The 18,534-nt window shown below is 37.7% G+C and overlaps 1 protein-coding gene across 1 annotated transcript in view; it reads right to left on the reverse strand.

Moving 5' to 3' along the window:
• The window catches only part of LOC145669835 (beta-mannosidase-like), a 105,835-nt gene extending 91,072 nt beyond the window's left edge, over positions 1–14,763 (reverse strand). The window contains exons 1-4 of the mRNA XM_081738180.1: positions 14,619–14,763; positions 14,055–14,204; positions 6,456–6,604; positions 2,717–2,913 (exon numbers count right to left, since the gene is read on the reverse strand). Coding sequence (XP_081594306.1) covers positions 2,717–2,913; positions 6,456–6,604; positions 14,055–14,204; positions 14,619–14,763 — 641 coding nt within the window. The remainder of the gene's footprint in view (positions 1–2,716; positions 2,914–6,455; positions 6,605–14,054; positions 14,205–14,618) is intronic.
• Between the last annotated feature and the right edge of the window lie 3,771 nt (positions 14,764–18,534).

Consider the following 18,534-nt stretch of genomic DNA (forward strand, 5'->3'; position numbering starts at 1 on the left):
ATATACTATATATATACTATATACTATATATATATCGGGTGTTATAAAAATGACGCCCACGGACTACAAACCATTATTCTATGAGTCAAAATAAGGCTTAAAATATAAATATTTGTATACCTATCGCTTCTTCGACTGCAGAGTCAAATTGTACTATATGGCAACGTTGCAGATAAAGAACCATAAATAGATTCATAAATTCATCAAACAGTTACAGCAATTCTTTCCAGATGGCAGTTACAATCTATAGACATTGACATTAGCACCACCTATTAGCGTAATAATTGAAGTAACTGCTTGATGGATTCGTAGAGCAATGCTAATGGTTCCAAATTAATCTACAACGTTACCACATAGTGAAGTTGTTTTTATTCCTCATTGCAGCTAAAGGAGGCACCGGAAGGTATACCACTATATAGTATTTTCATTTTATTTTGTCCTGAAGAATAATTCAGGATAATTGTCAGAATACGTGTTCGGATAATTCATAACAGTTTATTTTGTCCTCTGTTGTCCGTGGGCGCCATTTTTAGAACATCCGTACTATTATTATTGTTGTCTATTATTATTATTATTATTATTATTATTTTTATTTTGCTGTTGTAGAAATTACCATGTAAACTTAAATTTGTTTTGTAGTCTAGTAAAAAGTAATAAATTTAAATAAAACTATCACATACACATATTTACGTCGCGTATGAATGTATTAATCTACTTATACTATTAGATAAAAGACTAAAAGTGACTCATATGACTAAAATGTATTTCAAACAGTTTCAGGCTTGACATTGAAATATCGCGCCACCCGCTCATAACATACGTACGTAAAATGTCTTCTTGGGAAAAATAATATATCAGTTTCATACCTCAGTGCGTCAGTTCGTTGGACATGGTCAATTGAATTAGTTCCTATGCATTAAGCTCACATAATTCATAACAAAGCTCCAGGCCATGCAACTGTTGTTGTCAATGCAGCAGGGCCAAATCTGGGCTGTATGTAAGAGCTAAATCTCCTTCACAGTCTGTTACTGCAGCCATGATAAAACAGCTGTGTGGGTTGGAGCATTGTCATGCAGTATGCAAGCTCAACACACAGCAGCTGATTCAAATGATTGCCTCCAACGAACTGACAGAGCTATACAGTTGAAACTAATATATTATCTCGTTTATAGATGTCCCTATATCATAAACTGCTTAGACCTGAAACTTCTGCTAATACCCTCTTATAACATGGGAAATATATAAATAACATTGGTAATTTCAGTAGATAGTATTTTTTAAGTATTAATGATTACACTGAAGGATTTTACTCATTCTTTGATTTTCGTAAACTTTGCAAAATATGAAGAAATGTTGGAGAACCGGATTAACATTCTAATGTCCAGCAACGCTTAAACAACTTAGCCGCAGGATACAAAGCTCTATTCCTTTGTCATGGCCACAATGCCTCAAACACATGAGTGTATTCTTGTTCTAATTTCTCATTACCTATACCAAAGGAAAAGTTCAAAAGATAATATTGTTTCGAAGCTATGCGAGATGCATACCAAAATTATGTATTGTTTGCCACAGCTCCCGCAGTTTTCGAGTTTCGAGTCGGGGCTGTTAATTTTCAGAATAATCTCAGTCCACCTCCACACACTGTATTCAACGATGAGGATTCCTCATAGGGACATGTTCTAGATAGATAAAGATGGCACTTTCGAAAGCATTTCTCTCAAAACGTCTGCTTTGCAATGAATCTTCAAGTTTTGTAACCAGCCACAAGTCACTGGGAGCTAGATCGGAAGAGTAAGGCGAGTGATAAGTCACTTCATAGTTCTGTTCTTCTAAAAGAAGCTAATGGAAATTTACGATCGGTGTAGGGGCGGACTCTCCCATGTAGCAGAAAACTTAACTGTCCAAAGTTTGGTCTATCTTGCTGCACTGCAGGAAGAAATTGCTTACCTGCATGTAAACAATGTACTGCAAAGTGTTCCTTGGTTTCTTTGGCGTAGGAGTAGTCATAATTAGTTCCGTTTTGTCGCAGAAGATGGCATAAAGAATGTTTTCATTCCTGGAAACCTGGCGAAATTCTTTGCGTGCGAGCGAAGCTGAGTGTTTCCACAGTTTCAATTACATTTTTATCTCGGGATTAGAGAGGAGAATAAATCTTAGTAGCAGATTCCAACAATTCCCAAGTAGTAGCACAGTTCGTTGTCAAGATACCACTGGCAATAGTCAAGTAAGAGGCATTCTCTTCATCCAGTTATTCAGGAATTTACCATGAACTGACTTTGGTCAACTTAAAGTGATCTGTCCTTCCATAATTTTACGCACACATTGCTGCACAGTACAGTTACCAAGGGATGTGTCGCAACGAAGTATCTTGAATTGTGATAAATAATGACAAATGTTTTGGCACGTGCAGATAAAACTTAATCATTGGACATTGGACATCTATAGTGAAAAGCCATCATTTCAGGTTAATGTTAAAACTAAATATTTTTTTCTCATACGTAAACCTGTTAAAAATAAACATGGTTACAAGCTTAAAATTTTTCACAGTCAAGTCTTACAGTAAAATCTAAAGTTTATTAGTGTATAATTATGTTAACCTAACCTTGCACTATGGCAAAATGGTCCGTAATTTTGGTATGCAACTCGTGCCTTTTGATTATTCATTACGCCAATAAATATTTATTAATAGTACTAACATATACATATATTTTCTTACCAGATACCAGAAGAAGGAAACGAAGGGCCCCAATCCCAGGAATAAGATGATTGCATTTTTCTGATGTGATTGGCATGGCATTCACCAGTATATTGGCAAGCTGGTGGAACAATATGATCAGCTGATTGCTCTTCGAATTTTCTGTCTGAATAATGAATAGGTGACTCAAATTCCAGTCTTATTTCATTATTTCCTTCCTACAATTTTAAACAAACACTTTAAGAGATGTGTCTATACAAACATCACTTTACTCTACAAGAAAAATGGAACAAAATTGAGTAGATCGCTAGTAGAGACCACTGTCTGAAAAACTAGCGAATTATTTCAATTTCACTCTAAACTCATTAGTTCCTCTCTAAAGTATTTTAGAATAGCTATTAATATAAAATAACTTACGCTATAAAGAACGACAAGAATGTTCACAAGGGCTTTGTCCAAGGCTTGTCCGCGCTCCACTAAGGCTCGGAGCCAACTGACGCGCGGTGCGTTGCTTTGCTCGGACCCCCCCCCCTACATCCTCCATCACCGACAAACCCGCTCCAGCGACACGCGCGCCGCGGCGCGGCGAGTCTCATTACTTATCATACAGACCTTGTATATTAAGCCAGTGGCGTACGCAGAGGAGGATTTCGTACTTTAAGCCCCTCCTCCAAAAATATATTACAGAAAAGTAAATGTATTGCATTATATATACATAAAAGTCGTGCATGTCCTGAAATGATATGAGCTTAGGTACTTTAACTCTCCCTCCATTTATTGATTAAATCCTGTGTACGCCACTGTATCGAGCAGAGCAGATACTTCATGCAATTTTCTGCCTGAGCAATGAAAAAGTTACTCAAACCAAGGCTTGTCTCGTTAAATTTCTTTCTAAAATTAAGAACAAACCACTTTAAAATTCTATATGATTCTGACTCTTTAGTTATTATATGCAAGGGTAAAACTTTCTTTCAAATTTTACCTAAGGTGCAAACAACTAGGTTGATTGAGAAACCTTTTAAGTTTTCGATAAATAAGTATCTATATTTTTTGCATACTGTTTTTCTCTCGTGTGTGATTCAGTCTTCCTGAAATATTAAGATAAATTATATTGTACATTATGCAATGAATAAACTTGTTTTCCAATTAAAGACATGTTTTATTGTTAAAAACAATGGCAGCTCTGGAGGGAAATCATCGCTATTAATAAAGATACAAAAAGTGGAGAGAATCATTTTTGGAAATATGTGGATTTCAATTTAAAATGGTCCAAATGTTCCGATCGTATCAACCGTTTCGCCTAAAAACTGGTAAGTATTACTATGTTAAATGAAAAAGCAATGCTATTAGTTTAATATGATGTCCCCTTGAGCCTTGGTTACATGGATTTAAGTTTAGGGTCCCTTTCAGCAGCGAGCCGATATGAGATCTGGACTTACAGCTTAACAAGAGTTCCGAATTTCGAACCACATTAGCCCCCTGCCGACAGCATTGTTGGGAAACGGATTCTCTCCACAACAATGTGAATGTTCCCCATATCATATTTCCCCGTGTCCTTATGTTCCATTCGAATGGCTTGCTGAACTAGAGACCTGCACGGGCCGAATTTTTCGGCCCGAGCCCAATCCAGCCCGAATGTGCCTAGGACCGGTCCAGCCCGGACCCGAAAAGTTTTGAAGATTTTCGGCCCGATAAGTTTTTAAAATTCTTGGCTCAAGCCCGGCCCGGGCCCGATAAATTTTAAAAGTTTCATTTTGTAACATTTTTCACGGGCACACTTCTTCAACGTTTGCCTTTATTCTAATTATCGTTTAACGAAAGTCAATAATTATTGCAATTAATCGGCCCCAGCCCGGCCCGACCTGAAGAGAAATCAGCCCGGCCCGGCCCAAAGAAATAACAGAGTCGGTCCGCCCAAGCCCGGCCCGCGGGCCGGGCCGGGTTTCGGGCCTCGGGCCAAGCCTGTCCCGTGCAGGTCTCTATTCTGAACTGGGAACATTGCTTTTTCAGTCACATAGCGAGCTAAATAGCTGAAGCCATTAAAAAAAACATTGTTTCGATTGAAAAAACACCTATTTCCAACAACATTTGAGAGGTCTAGTAAGAGAGGAAGCTATACCACTTCGACAAGAAAAGGAAATAAATTGAGTTTTCTAAAACATCGAGTTGCATCATAATTTGTATGATAAAGGGTTAACATTTTACTTCTTAACTTATTGTTAGGTAAATTATGCAAACGGAAAAATATGAATTTTAATGTAAATAGCATTTATTATGAAATGCATGGTATAATGTTTCTAGTATACCCATGTGGAGAAATCAATATAGCGCATCAAAGAGTTTTAACATGGCTTAAATACTTTTGCCTGAGTGTAAATCATGTTCACATTTTTACATATGAAGTACAGAAAGGCAGCATGTCTTCTGGAGTATCTTTATTGTCCATTGTTTCTGTAGATGTTAGTTTTTGTTAAACACCATGAAAAACTGGACGAGTAATGGCCGTGTGCACCAACGAAGTTCAACTGTTGAACGAAGGTCATAACCAAGTTCGGTTAAAATGTATGTTGCACCAACAACGTTCAATGTTAAGTCTCGCTCAAATAGTGAATAAACTTGGTTTTAGCTTGAACGGCCTAATTTGGGGATTTAAACTTGGTTGATCCAAGTCAGTCTGTTTACATTCAATAATGTTTTTAATTTTTCCACTTATGAAATTAAAATACATTTCTCGTGTTTGGAAACGTTTTTTACTCGTGGTTTCATTATTTTTTTCCAACACAATTACGATCACTAAAATTAGACTACTCACAATGCTATGCATCTCGAAAGTCGAAAAGACCAGCACGCGGTATGCTTTCCTCATTTGTTACTTTGTTAAACGAAGATTAGAGACAAAAGACGACAACCAATCAGAGTTGATTTTACAAATTGACCGAAGTTTACTTAAACGAAATGGACTGAACTTCGACTTTCAATGATGCAACAGAAGTCCTGGAACCACGTTTAAATTTGAAAGTTTAATGTTGAACGCGTTTGAGTGAACGCTCGTTTAAACTTCGTTGGTGCACACGACTGTATAAGGTATTATTGCCATGAGGGTTTTTTTTTTTTTTCAGGGCTGACATGGGTTCTCCATGTGAATAGAGTAGTGGTATCTCTTCAAGAAGTATAGTCACATAAGGATAATCAACCACAAGATCTCTTCTGGTTTTGGAGCGACGAAATAATATCTTCTCGAAGAGTTCAAAATAGGTACATTTGTAGAAGAGTATGAATGGTAGTGTTGTATCAAATTTCACAGCTGTTATTTTCGTGATATGAAAGCTAACACCGGATATTGCAATACTATTTTGTACTATTTTACTGCTCAACTGTTGGTACCTTCTCTATTGCTATACCAGACACCATCGGTAAGTGCCATAGCTCCTTTCTCACTCAAAATGCTGCTGAGGATGTGTTCATAAACTCAGAATATCTGGTGCAGAAAACGCGAAAGCTATGTTACATGGTTGTAGTTCACATGATAAATGACATATGATAGTAGAAGACCAAAAACGGCAAAAATTAAAATTTTCAAGATTTGTCGTATAGCTCCCTCTCTCATTAAACCCTTCATGTTTCTAATTTTTCATATCTCTACTCATAATGGAGTAGACCAATTCTTCCTACTTTTGATACACCCTGTATACCTGCATTTTAATAATAATAAAATAATAGTAATAATAATAATATGAAACAATATATTCAGGTTCCTTACTTGTAGTAAATCCTTAACGTCGAACGAATATCTGGCAAACATGTTATCTGAAAATCCAATTTGTTCTCCATTGAGGAAGATGTTGCTCACTGTATCTATTCCTTCGAAAGTTAAAAGAATTCGCCTTTTCGCTAATACATCAGAGGTTACTGCAAGAGAAAATGTCAACAACAAAATGAAAGAGTCAATAGTAGCAAAAGTGGATATACTTAAAAAAGAAAACATCTGCTCCTCAGAAGTTTCTTTGATTTATAAAACAGAAAGACTAATATATCTTGTTTCAACGTTTTCTTCGTTATCTCTTATATTTTTTCCAAGACTTTCCAAGGTAGAAATAAATTTCTATTATTGTTAGTATTTTCATTGCACGTGTTTTCTCTTTTCGGTCAAGTTTTTATATGGAGTATTCAGCAAACAAGTAAATCAAGTCAACAATTTTTTATTTGACATATTTCAAAATCTCTAACTGAAGTACCTTTCAGAGCTTAAAAGAATCATGTCCAGATATTGTAAAAAAAAAAAAAAAAAAATGTAACCAGGGGTAAAAGTTAGGGGGAACGCGACGGAATATCATTCCCCCACTTCAAAAAAATATGTAAGGCGTCCCTCTACTTCCCAAAAAGTTACAATGGACAGCGGGACGTCATGCGTTCCCCCGCCTTTTCAGATTCACTTTTACACCTGACTGTAACGTACAAACGTTATGTTTCTTTCTCTCACAACGTTGATGATTGGCCTCAATTTCCTCGTGCTCTGAACACTCCATATGTTTTACCGATCTGAGTTTATTTATAGTTTTGCATGTTATGTCCCTTCCTGATAACACTATACATAGTGGTCCATAAGCCAATTAGCAACATGATGTATTTAATCTATAAATGAAGTACAAACCAAAAGTAATACCGATAACATGTTTTATTTTTCAAAAAAATCGAAGTAGCATTCAAATATGCAAAATATGCTTCCGAAGAGGCTTAAAGATGATTTCGTTCTGTTGGATACGAAGGTCACATCTTCACAAAATGCAAACGCAAGTTTTATCTAGAAACTTGCAGAGTGTAAGTGTACGTATGATAAGAGTTTCCCTACCGACCTGATCTGTTCAAATCTTTAATTCGGCTTCCAAATCCCTCCACGAGATGACGGTGCAATATTTCGAAAACAATCTACAAATAATCCAACAACAGAACTGTAATTATTGTCATGTTTCTTCCACATCTGCAGTACAAAAACACGCTGTTCTAAAGATATTTTTTTATTTGTGCTTTTCAACTAACATCAACTACTAACTACTAAGAATAGATGGGCTCACATAAACAACTTTACTTCGCATGAGAGAGAGTCTTATCGCTGATAATGTCAATTAAATTATGAAAACTACTGTTCTAGTCAGTTAGCTACTATGGTACAAGGATGGTTTTCCATTAAGGCAGTGTTCTCAACAGTGAGTCTGTTATCATCATAGCAAAATTCACGATTGCGGTAGGCCTATCAAATTATTCTCCCGCCAATCTTGTTTGTACAAATTTGTCACCTTTTGACTCTTATCAGTTTTCAAATCTGGAAAAAGAAATTGGAAAATGATTTATTTTGGCGGTTATAATGACGTCAAGCGTGCAGTAGATAGCACTTAAACGTTGATGAACAAAGTTTTATTTTGAACTGTCGGGAGATTATGTTCAAAAGTAAATCTCTATTCGAACTCTCAGCTACTCCCTTGGATGCTTAGACCTATAAAGCTTTTGAAGCAACCCCTGTAATAAAGATCTGTGCCTTTCAGAAGTACACACAGGGCATTCGTTATTTGCTGCACTTCCTTCACTTTTGTTAAAAAAAAAAATTAATCTTGAGTACTACAAAATTGAATTCTGCATCACCTTGTATATCTTTTCCAAACTACAATCAAATATGCTACGACACATTGGGAAAAAGGATTCGCAACCAAGATCCAAGCGACGTTCTTTTTCATTAGGACCAAAAAATACTGAACACATCACCCCAGAAGAAATATTAAAAATGGTTAGATGCTCTTGCACAAAGGCAAAAACCTGCAGAAGAGAGGACTGCCAACTGTATGGGTTAAAGTGGTTCTCATAGAACAACAGGTACTAACTTCATTTTTTAAAGTTTTTTTTCTTCTAGTTTGTGCATTTACTTTACCCTCATGATGTGTAGAACACTTAGGTAGCATATTTGATTGTAGTTTGGAAAAGATATACAGGGTGATGCAGAATTCACAAGTGACAATGTAATTTTAAATGGCCTAATTTTCCCAATGATGATTATGAAGTGGTGGTCTGCCCGAAGGTAAGTATTTGACCCGAAGGCCTCTGGGTAAGGTGAACCCATGGTAGTTTGCCATTGCCTTCCATGGGGTGATGCAGGGACGCGTTGAGGATTAATTTTGGGTAGGCCCACTCCCTCGCTTATGGATACATTCACATTTGATTAATGACAGTAGGAAATTATTTTTACAATAGTGGTTGATGCTATTGGTTAAATAATTATTTACCATTAATGTAAATAGTGGAAAATATATTTACTCTTTATTGTATCTTTTAGCGTTTATATGTGTTTCAAAATGTTTGGGTAGGCACATGCCTACCCAGCCTACCTGCTAAAACCGCCAATGGGATGATGATGACGTACTATACTGCAATTGAGACTACTTGTCCTTTCTGAAAGCTCGCTAAGCGCACGTGGTGCTCAATTCTGTGTTGTCAGCCTTTTGCTTCGAATATTGAAACACGAAATTATTCACTACAAGTAAATCTGTTTTATAAAATTAAATGACACAAAAGAGAAAGTACTCAATACTCAATAACCAGCAGATTTACTGGAAGATTTGTACTTATTTGATATCAAATTTCACTGTTTTCTTAGCTTGTAGATATGTGTAACTTACATGTATTTTCGTGATAATCCAAACTTTCAACATATGGGTATCAGTCTCCTAGATTTTCGTAAACGGCTATAAAGATGATCTAAATCTTCCAAATAAGTACAAATAACGATCACTCAAGTTAATATTTGACTTTTTGAGAACATGCTGGCCCTAATTGATATATCACATGACTACCTTTCCATTTCAAAAAATATCACAATTTCAAAATGGCGAATTTCAAGATGGCGCCGGAGGTTCATGAGCTACTCTGTCCATTCTTATTTTGCCAATATGTGAAACTACCACCGTTTGTTTTGTCAATCTTTCACTATTTTCACGATTCAACGTTCATTTGATGTATTTCAATAACATAGCATAGGCCTTTTCCCACCAACTTTCAGCCCCTCCGTTTCTTATGGCGCTCAGCCGCTATAACTTTGCACATATACATATGTTCACATCCTCTGTCAGGCGCACTATGTTTCATCCCGCAACTCGGTTCATCCATTTGGACCCTTTACTTGTAAGAACAGCTCTGATGAGACATGGAATCATGCCACATAGGCCGTGATTGGTAGAAAGAGGAACATTACATTATACCGTGTGCAGCACATAATCCGTGAGTGAGAATGAATGTGGAAGTCTGGGCTGGATAAATGGCTCCGAAACAGATCCCAGATTTTCAATTGTGATCAGATCGAGGAATTAGATGAGCCGGGTAGGCGTTCAACTTCATCCCTCACACAGTTCCTTAAACCACGGCAACAACTCCAGCTGTGTGAATGGGTGCATTATCATCCCAAAATATGGCAATTTGCCAGAAAAAAAACATTTGGACCATATGATGCTAATGGTCTACTAAAATGGCGACATAATCATGGACAGTAACGCGAACGGTAAGCATCAGTAAAAACCCACTTAAAACCTGAATATTCTGGTCTACAGCCTCACAGAGCCACCGGCATTTTTCACGGTTGGACGAATATAGTAATAAGTGCAGCAGTTAGTCTCACTTTTGTGCCCCTGAATTCCTGGCTTAGAGGGCATACACCCTCACGAAGGGGTCATGTTCCGTGAGGGCGTAGGACCACTCCTCTAAATTTTGGCAGTGGATACGTTGGTCCACACCTTTTAATTTCAGGAGGATACATAGAACCACTTCTTAACTTTTGTAAATTGTCAGAAGTAAAGCTTTGATATGATAAGAAAGAGTATAGGTCCTGGGTATATATCTCCGTAAGTTTGGGCGATCCATCTTGTTTCCTTTTATGGGCAAACAATTGCCAAAAAAAAATGTAAACTTCATAGCTTTCTGATCTAGGTTTATCCCATTTGATGAGGTTTCATCATGTTATATGGTTGCATGTATGAGTATAGGGGTCCATTCTCTTTCATAAGACATTGGTACATTGACACACCTGTCTTAAATTTCAGGAGGGATACCAGTGGCGTAACTAAAGGCTTGGGTCCCTCCCGCAGACAGCGTGAAGCGGGGTCCCTTTTCTACATCCCACTTCATGATTTGATGCCCCCCGCAATCATTAGGCATAAACGACGAAGTAGTGATACGTACACAAATCTCCAATCTTAGGGGTAGGCCAATGTACCCCTACCGAAATTTGAGAGGTATAGTCAATGTATCCATATCTCATGAAAGAGAATAGAACTATTCACTCATCCATTTAACCATATTTCATTATTTAAAAAAAAATCATCAAAGAGGATAAAATACCTTAAAACCCTCCAAATTTGAATTTTTGGCAATTTTTACTCATAAAAGGGAACGATAAAGAGTACCCACACTCACAGAGGTACATATCCTGGTCTTATAATATCATATCAAATTTTTAGTTTTCTAAAATTTAAGAAGCGGTCATATGGACTTTATGAAGGGTGGGTCTACGTACCCATTGCCTAAATTTAGAGGAAGTAGTCGTACGTACCCCTGAAACAGAGACCTGAGTCCTAAGATAGGGCACATTTACAAGATTTTGCTTACGAGCAAGTATAAACTAGCCCATGCTACTGAGACATTGCGCCATACGCTACTTTCAGCCTCCGTTAAACATAAAAACGGCACGTGGTTTAAAATTAGGTGAACAGTGACTCATCCAACCATATCACACTTTTCCAGTCATCAGCGGTTCATTTTGTGTGTTCGCAGTACCATTTAGTAGAGTTAAAGCTTTATGGTCCCTTACCAGTAGTTTTTCCCTTACAACCCAATCCTATATGTCCATGTTATGTAACTGATGGCTGACTGTCATTGTCAGCATTGGTTGTGACAAGAACTGCTCAAGTTTCTTCGTCACTTTCAATGTAGTCGCATGAAGGTTCTGAGTGAAGGCTAGAGGTACCTCCTACTGAGAGTGTTCTTCCCCTATGTGGTTTTGCCGCGAATTCGTAAACCCTTATTACTTTGGCATTGTCCTTCGCAGTACACTCGCACACTTGCCACTTTCGTCACTCTCACATCACATAACCAGGCACCAACAATTTGTCACTTCGGAAACCAGAGAGATTACCCATGATACACCATCATTGTCTGCTCAGTATGCTGCATACTGCCATTCTATTGCTGTTCAAGTAGTACGGAGTTTACTCTAACAGACCACCTACAACAGATCAGGGTTGCGGTCGCAAGATTCTAATACAAGAGTCTATTAACTTTAGTAACCCTTATGTGGCTCAGTAGTTGAATTCTCATCTGTGGTGCGAGGGTTCTCTGGTTCGACACCATGCCATGAGGGATTGTGATAGATAACATGTCCGTGGATTTTCTTGCAATTTTCCGTTTCCTCCCACATTCTCATTCCATCACTTTCTTCATAATCATTGTTATTATTAGTCTCATTTATAAACGTGGAACATTCAATTAACAAGTAGAAGTGGCATGTGTACACACCATGAAGTAGATTGGTTAAATGGGGTCGATATTTTGTCAATCAGTATTGAAATATATTACCACTACCGGTATTAATAGACAGAGTGAAAATGGAATATATTTTTAGACTCATATCTATCGCCATTTTTCACTCTATGGCAATCAACGTTATAGTTTGTTTCTTTAGCGAAATGCAGTTCGTATATAAAGAACACTGCCTTCTACGTACGATGCCATAAATTAGTCATCGTCCGCGGGAACTTGTGAAAAACATCCTCTGATAACTAAATGGCCAACCAGAACCCTCATTTCAAACAATCGACAGCCATTTGTCATCTCCTCGTGGATTCTTAGTTGTCACAGTTCCAAATGCTGTTCTATCGATTTCTATCACTTCCATGGGTGCATCACCTCCACCAACGAACCCAATTCCTATCTTCTGACTCTATATCCTGGCCAAAATTAATGTTGGTCTATCAGGGAGTTCTTGAGATTTTTTTGTCTCCCGGACGGATGGACACGGACAAACAAGGTAAATACATAAAAGGAGCTTTACTAAGCCACATTTAAAAAAAATGTGTTTCATTTCTTTTCTTGTACCTTAGAAAAGAAGAATTCGTAATTAGGTATTGAGTGGACACATTTGTTCCAATCTCTTACATTCTGGCTTTCTATACCAAAATTTGCTATCCCTTCACTCAGATCCTCAAATATAATCATGATATTGAGTTAACACTAAAATTCTGTTTCTTGTAACGCGAATCGAAAACAGGATTGCTCGCACCCAAAGCAAGTACACCCGTTTTACAGGAGGACACATTATTTGTAGTAGGAGCATGCCAAAAGGAAAAGCCGATTATTTGTAGCGTGCTATTGGCTACAATGACGAAGCTGTGCGTGCGTGGAAGTTTACTCTAGTAGTCTGTGCCTGCAACAAATAACAGATATGTAATGTAATTGTCAGTGTTGAGGTGGATACGTGCGGAGTAGCAGAAAGTAAAATGGCTATCATCATAGAAAGTAACGCTAAATGTGAGATGAGGTCCCTGAAAGGATTTGCCAAAACAATAGAAAAGAGTGCAGGTGACATCCATCGATAACTTTATGTTGCATATTCGGATCAATAAGGTAAGGCAATGGTAGGTAGGCTTTCCTACGTAACGGTCTGCATTTTTTCTGATTCATGATAACGCCCACCCACATAAAGCTTTCCGTACTGTTGAGACAAGTGTGTCTTTCAGAAACTATGTTCCGGGGAGGGGCACTTTTCGTATTCCGGGGGGCACTGCTGGTTCTATTCTATTTATTATTATATTGTAGACCCATTATTTTGGTCTTCTCCGGGGGCACTCTTAGTGCTTCGGAGGGGAAGTGCTCCCCTAAAAGCATGTCTGAAAGAAACACTGGTTGAGACAATTGAAAAACCCGGATTGGAACTCCTTTATCACTCCGATATAGTTTCAACCTTGTCTCTAGCTGTTTTCTCTTTCTTTGATCTAAAAATGTTGCTTGATTCACAACAATGTCAGTGAAAAGTTACTAAAACATGAGTTTTTGACTGGGTAAGTTCCAGGGATATCTTTCTACAAAGAGGGTTTATGAAAGCATGCGCCATGCTACCAAAAGTGCTCGGAGGTTTGTGGTGACTATGTATAAAAATAGGCAAAGTATGCTCTTATATAAAATCAACAACAATTGATTTCTTACTATTTTTTCTTTACAATAACCAATGGCTTAAAAAAAAACATTCGACATTAGTAAATCTTACAGTAGCATAAGTTTCTTTTTGTTAGTTGTTTAAAACCACATAAAATTAGAAAAAATGTCTTACCTTCGAAGTTTCTATAGTAAGTCCAATTGGTTCTTCCTACCCATTGGTATTCTTCATCATTAAACCTGTAATACAACGGAGTCTCCAGAATTCCATTATTTTCCAGATCAGTGTAGATTCCTCCAGGAACATTGCCAGTTATATTATAATCTAAAAATTGAAGTATTAAATTATTGTAGTAATGAGTGAAATAGAGTTTACAAAGTCAATGAAACTTATATCAGGCACGTAGGGAGGGTTCGTGACGAAATACTGTGGTTATCACACCAGGGCTTCGATCATTCTAAACTATTTTACTGGCAACATATATTCGTACGTTTAGCCAGGATTTCGTAATGGGAGGGGGGCATGACATGAAATACTGTGGATACACACCAGGGGATCTATCAATCTAAACTATTTTACTGGCAATATACCCATATTGGTTTGTTAGGACAATAAAATGAAGTTAAGTTAGTAAGTATTTAAATGAAAAAACTATGAAGAAATCTTGAGTAAAAGGATATTAAAAAGTATTGAAAAAGATATAGTCTTCCCAAGTCATTTATACTCTGTTCTACTTGCCTTCTTTCTTCTTCTTTTTCTTATCTTCATTTAATGCCCTCAAGGATAGCAACGAGATCTCTTTCGGGAATAAAGACATCTTATAAAATGGATTAGTGCTGCCACGAAATTCAAAATAGCTCATATTATTGGTGATTCCGGGCATTTTTAAGTTCTACCTGAGAGTCTATGTTATCCATGGAGGTAGATGGAATCCGGTATGCTCCGTTACAATAATATCAATTATTAATTTGATCTTCCCCGTTTCCTCCACAAAAAACTCCTCATAACAAAGAGTAACCAAACACTTGCTGTAGCTTTATACTTTTGACGCTGACTCATCTTTTTTGTCTTATCATTCCTTAATGTTTTTCATTTCTGGATCCGAAGGGGGGAGGGTCCGGACCCCCCGGGCCCACCCCTTGGCTACGTGCCTGCCTATATGTATACAGAGTATTAAGTGTTTCCAGAGTCGTAACTTATGGGGGGTAGGGGATAACTGCTCCCCAGGAAAGCTTCTCGCCGTTCGAGAGGAGCCATTTTAAGACAAAATTTTCTTACACCATATACGATACAAACATGAAATTATAAATGAAGCTCCAAACAGGTTGACTCCATTACATAAACAAAACAGCACACAAAAGATAAATAAAACAAATATGAGTCGTGGGCCCATTTCAGTAAAAAAAAAATGTCTACTATTAGGGGTCCTAGAAATAATATTTATTCGTATGACTTTGAGATTTGTCAATATTGTCTCCTTAATTAACTTTTCATGTATGAAACGGGCCCAGGGGCGTAACTAACGGTCCCGCCGACCTTGCTATGAGAGAGGGGCCCATAAAGAGTAAAAGAAAGATGGAAAGAGAGGGCCCAAGAATTAGGAAACCAACTTTTCTATGGGGCCCAAATACACGTATTAATGCCCCCCCCCAGAAAAAAATTAAGTTATGGCGCCGAGTGTTCCATGCAAAGTTTACAAAGTAAGCATTTCTCAGTATTATCCTATCATACTTGGTTAAAAAACGATAACTTAAGTGAATTGAAATAAAATTATTATTCTCCTAAAATCTTTTGAGAACCTTGATAACTTGGCATCGTTGCTGCTAAAGTTGGTTTTACTTGTGCGACTGATTAATTTTACTTAACAACAACACTGTTGATAACTTTGAATGTTGAAAGCACTCTAACACACAGTCATTACAAAGCGCCCTTCAGAGAATCTTCTTAAGCTAAACTCTGTCTTTAACTATCCTATGCTTTATGTCTCCCGAGTTTGCAAAGCTCGAAACTTTCATGGAAGCAATTGCCTTTCTAGGTCAAGATTTCTATTAGTGCGGTGAACCTAGAGAAGAGGGATTTCGTACTTGTTGTTTGCAATGTCAATTAGGGAATATAAGAAACCATTTCTTATCTGTGTACAGCTCACAGATGACGAGAAGAACCCTAGCAGAAGTAGTGTGACGTAGGTATGGACTCTCCCACTTTTCGCATGGGGGTTTCAAATGACACCACGGAATAGCACACAGATAACTACCCTGAATACCAGACGACATGTAAGTATAGACCACACCTCAAAAACCGAAAATGGACTTGACTGTGTCGTTGACCTTTCCCCGCTACCCCTGTTGTAGGGTTCTTCTCGTCATCTGTGAGCTGTACTTAAACATTTTTTTTTCTTAGAAACAAAATTTAACGATTATCCAGTGTGACCACCGCTAGTACTTTCGTACTAGATCTAGTACCTTTTATAATATTTTAGTGTTCTACTAAGTTCACCAACAAATCTAGTACTTTTCCCCTCCTCTTCTTTTCTCATAAATACAATTAGGAAAGGAAAAATGAATCTCGAAAATTTGGCAATCGAAAATTTGGCAATGTACGAAAATTTCACTGTGCCTGGTAACTTTTTTCTTCCATTTTTTTCAACAGTGATATTTGAAAGATCAGAAGTGGGGCATAGGTGCCGTCCGGTCGCCTTCTTCAATGAGAAGGAATTCTGGCAGTGGTTACTTGTTCCTCGCTTGATAATTCATAGAGTTCGAGAAACGGGGTGATAGACCTAGTGTTTCTTTATAATTCGTGGTAAATGCTTTTGGGGTAAGTGTTAGGATGGAAGGTGGGGAGAAAATGAACCATGTAGCACTAATTAAAATCTTGAAAGGCGAGATGTCGCGGGCAACAATAATACAAAGAAACAGCACGGCAGATACCATCTGTAGATTGTCCTTGGGACGGGAAGAGAAGGGGGAGTACCATAGAGTTATAAAACTCTATGGGAAGTTGAAAGTTGTAGTGAGTGTACGGTTTGAATTGAAAGTGGTTTGCACGGTTTGTATCGAATTTTGACTGTAAAAAAAAATAAAATTGGGGTTCTTTCAAGTATGTGGGGGTCACTTCCCACTCACAGGTTAAGGGAGCTGCCTAAAACCTTCTAATAAGATATTAATATCGTAAAATGTCATGAATAGGGTGGAACGGGAGCAGATAAAATTTTAGTTCTTTCACCCCAGATCTAGTACTTTCTTTTCTGCATAGGTTAGTACGAAATGTTTTTGCTGGATGGTCACTCTGAGATTATCATTCATTCATAAGGAAAACAATAGTTTAATGTCTCGTTACGCTTTATACAATCTCCTCCACTTTCCTTCATTTTTCAGCACTAAGAATTTTAAACTACCTTTTCTAAGAAACTATGTCCTCTGTCCGCTGCTGCCGTGTGTTGTGGTGCTCCCTGTTAAGCATTAAACATAATTTATAGTAATGGACGGGAGAACGAGAAAAGACTCGTTTCATCTCGCAAAAATGCAAGATGAAACGCACGACGAGAAGTCATATTTATGTGATAAGAGAAGCGAGATAAAACTTCTTGTGTTCTTACAGAATTGTACACACAAACGCCTTGACTTCGAAGAATTAGTTGATGTAATTGGTAGACTACACTGAAATTGATAATACTTGTTCTTTCTGACAGCGCGCTGAGCGCACGTGGTGCTCAATGCTGTGTTGCCAGATTTTGTGTCGGCTTTTGAAACACAAAATTATTCACTGCAAGTAAATCTCAGTTCTATAAAATTAAATGACACAAAGGAGAACTAAAAATAATGCTCTCAATAACCATCAGGTGCACTACTCAAGTTGACATTCGACTAAAACAATGTGCATTTATTTGTATTCAAATTTGCAACATCCGGAAAGGGTGGAATGCTTACCATTGCAAAGCGAGATAAATGAGCCAATATAATTGGCTGAACGTGCTTTTGGCATAGAAACAGTTCTTCTTGTCTGATTGTTATGACCACGTACAGGAAGGGAAAAACAGAGGAAAGCAACTGTCAGAAGGGACAAGTTGTATCAAATGAAGTGTATATATATACAGGGGCGGATCCAGGATATGATCAAGGGAGGGGCTAAACCATATTTTGCCGTTTTATCCCCTGTAAAGCACGATTGAAGCTCATTTTATCCAGTGTATACCTGAGCGTCAAGGGGGGCTATAGCCCCTATAGCTCCCCCTTGGATTCGCCACTGTATATAGGTATATTTGAACTCTCATATCTGACACCACTGGTCGGCAGTCAAGTCTGTAAGAATATGAGTACAGTGCGCAGCGTAGTCCAGTGATGAAAATGTTATGTGAAAACGTTTGTAAGGATGGACAAGAACTCATCTAAGAAATGTAGAAAATGTTTGGATTTTGTTGGTGATGATTAGAAACTGGGTCTTAAATGCTCCCGAAATAGTTATTGCGCCCAATCGGCTCTGTTTGTTCCAGCACTCTCTTTGGAAACGAGAACGCCATTAGGGACAATACAGCCCCTGTTAAGAACACTTGTCTACGAGATCGCTGCTATATGCCAATGAAGTTTCATCGTATATTTGCAAATTAGTTAAGAATAGATGGGTCAAAGAGTAGCTGACCTAGCACGGGGCAGGG

Source organism: Thermobia domestica, chromosome 14 (assembly GCF_964235325.1).
Source record: "Thermobia domestica chromosome 14, izTheDome1.hap1.1, whole genome shotgun sequence".
NCBI lineage: Eukaryota > Metazoa > Arthropoda > Insecta > Zygentoma > Lepismatidae > Thermobia > Thermobia domestica.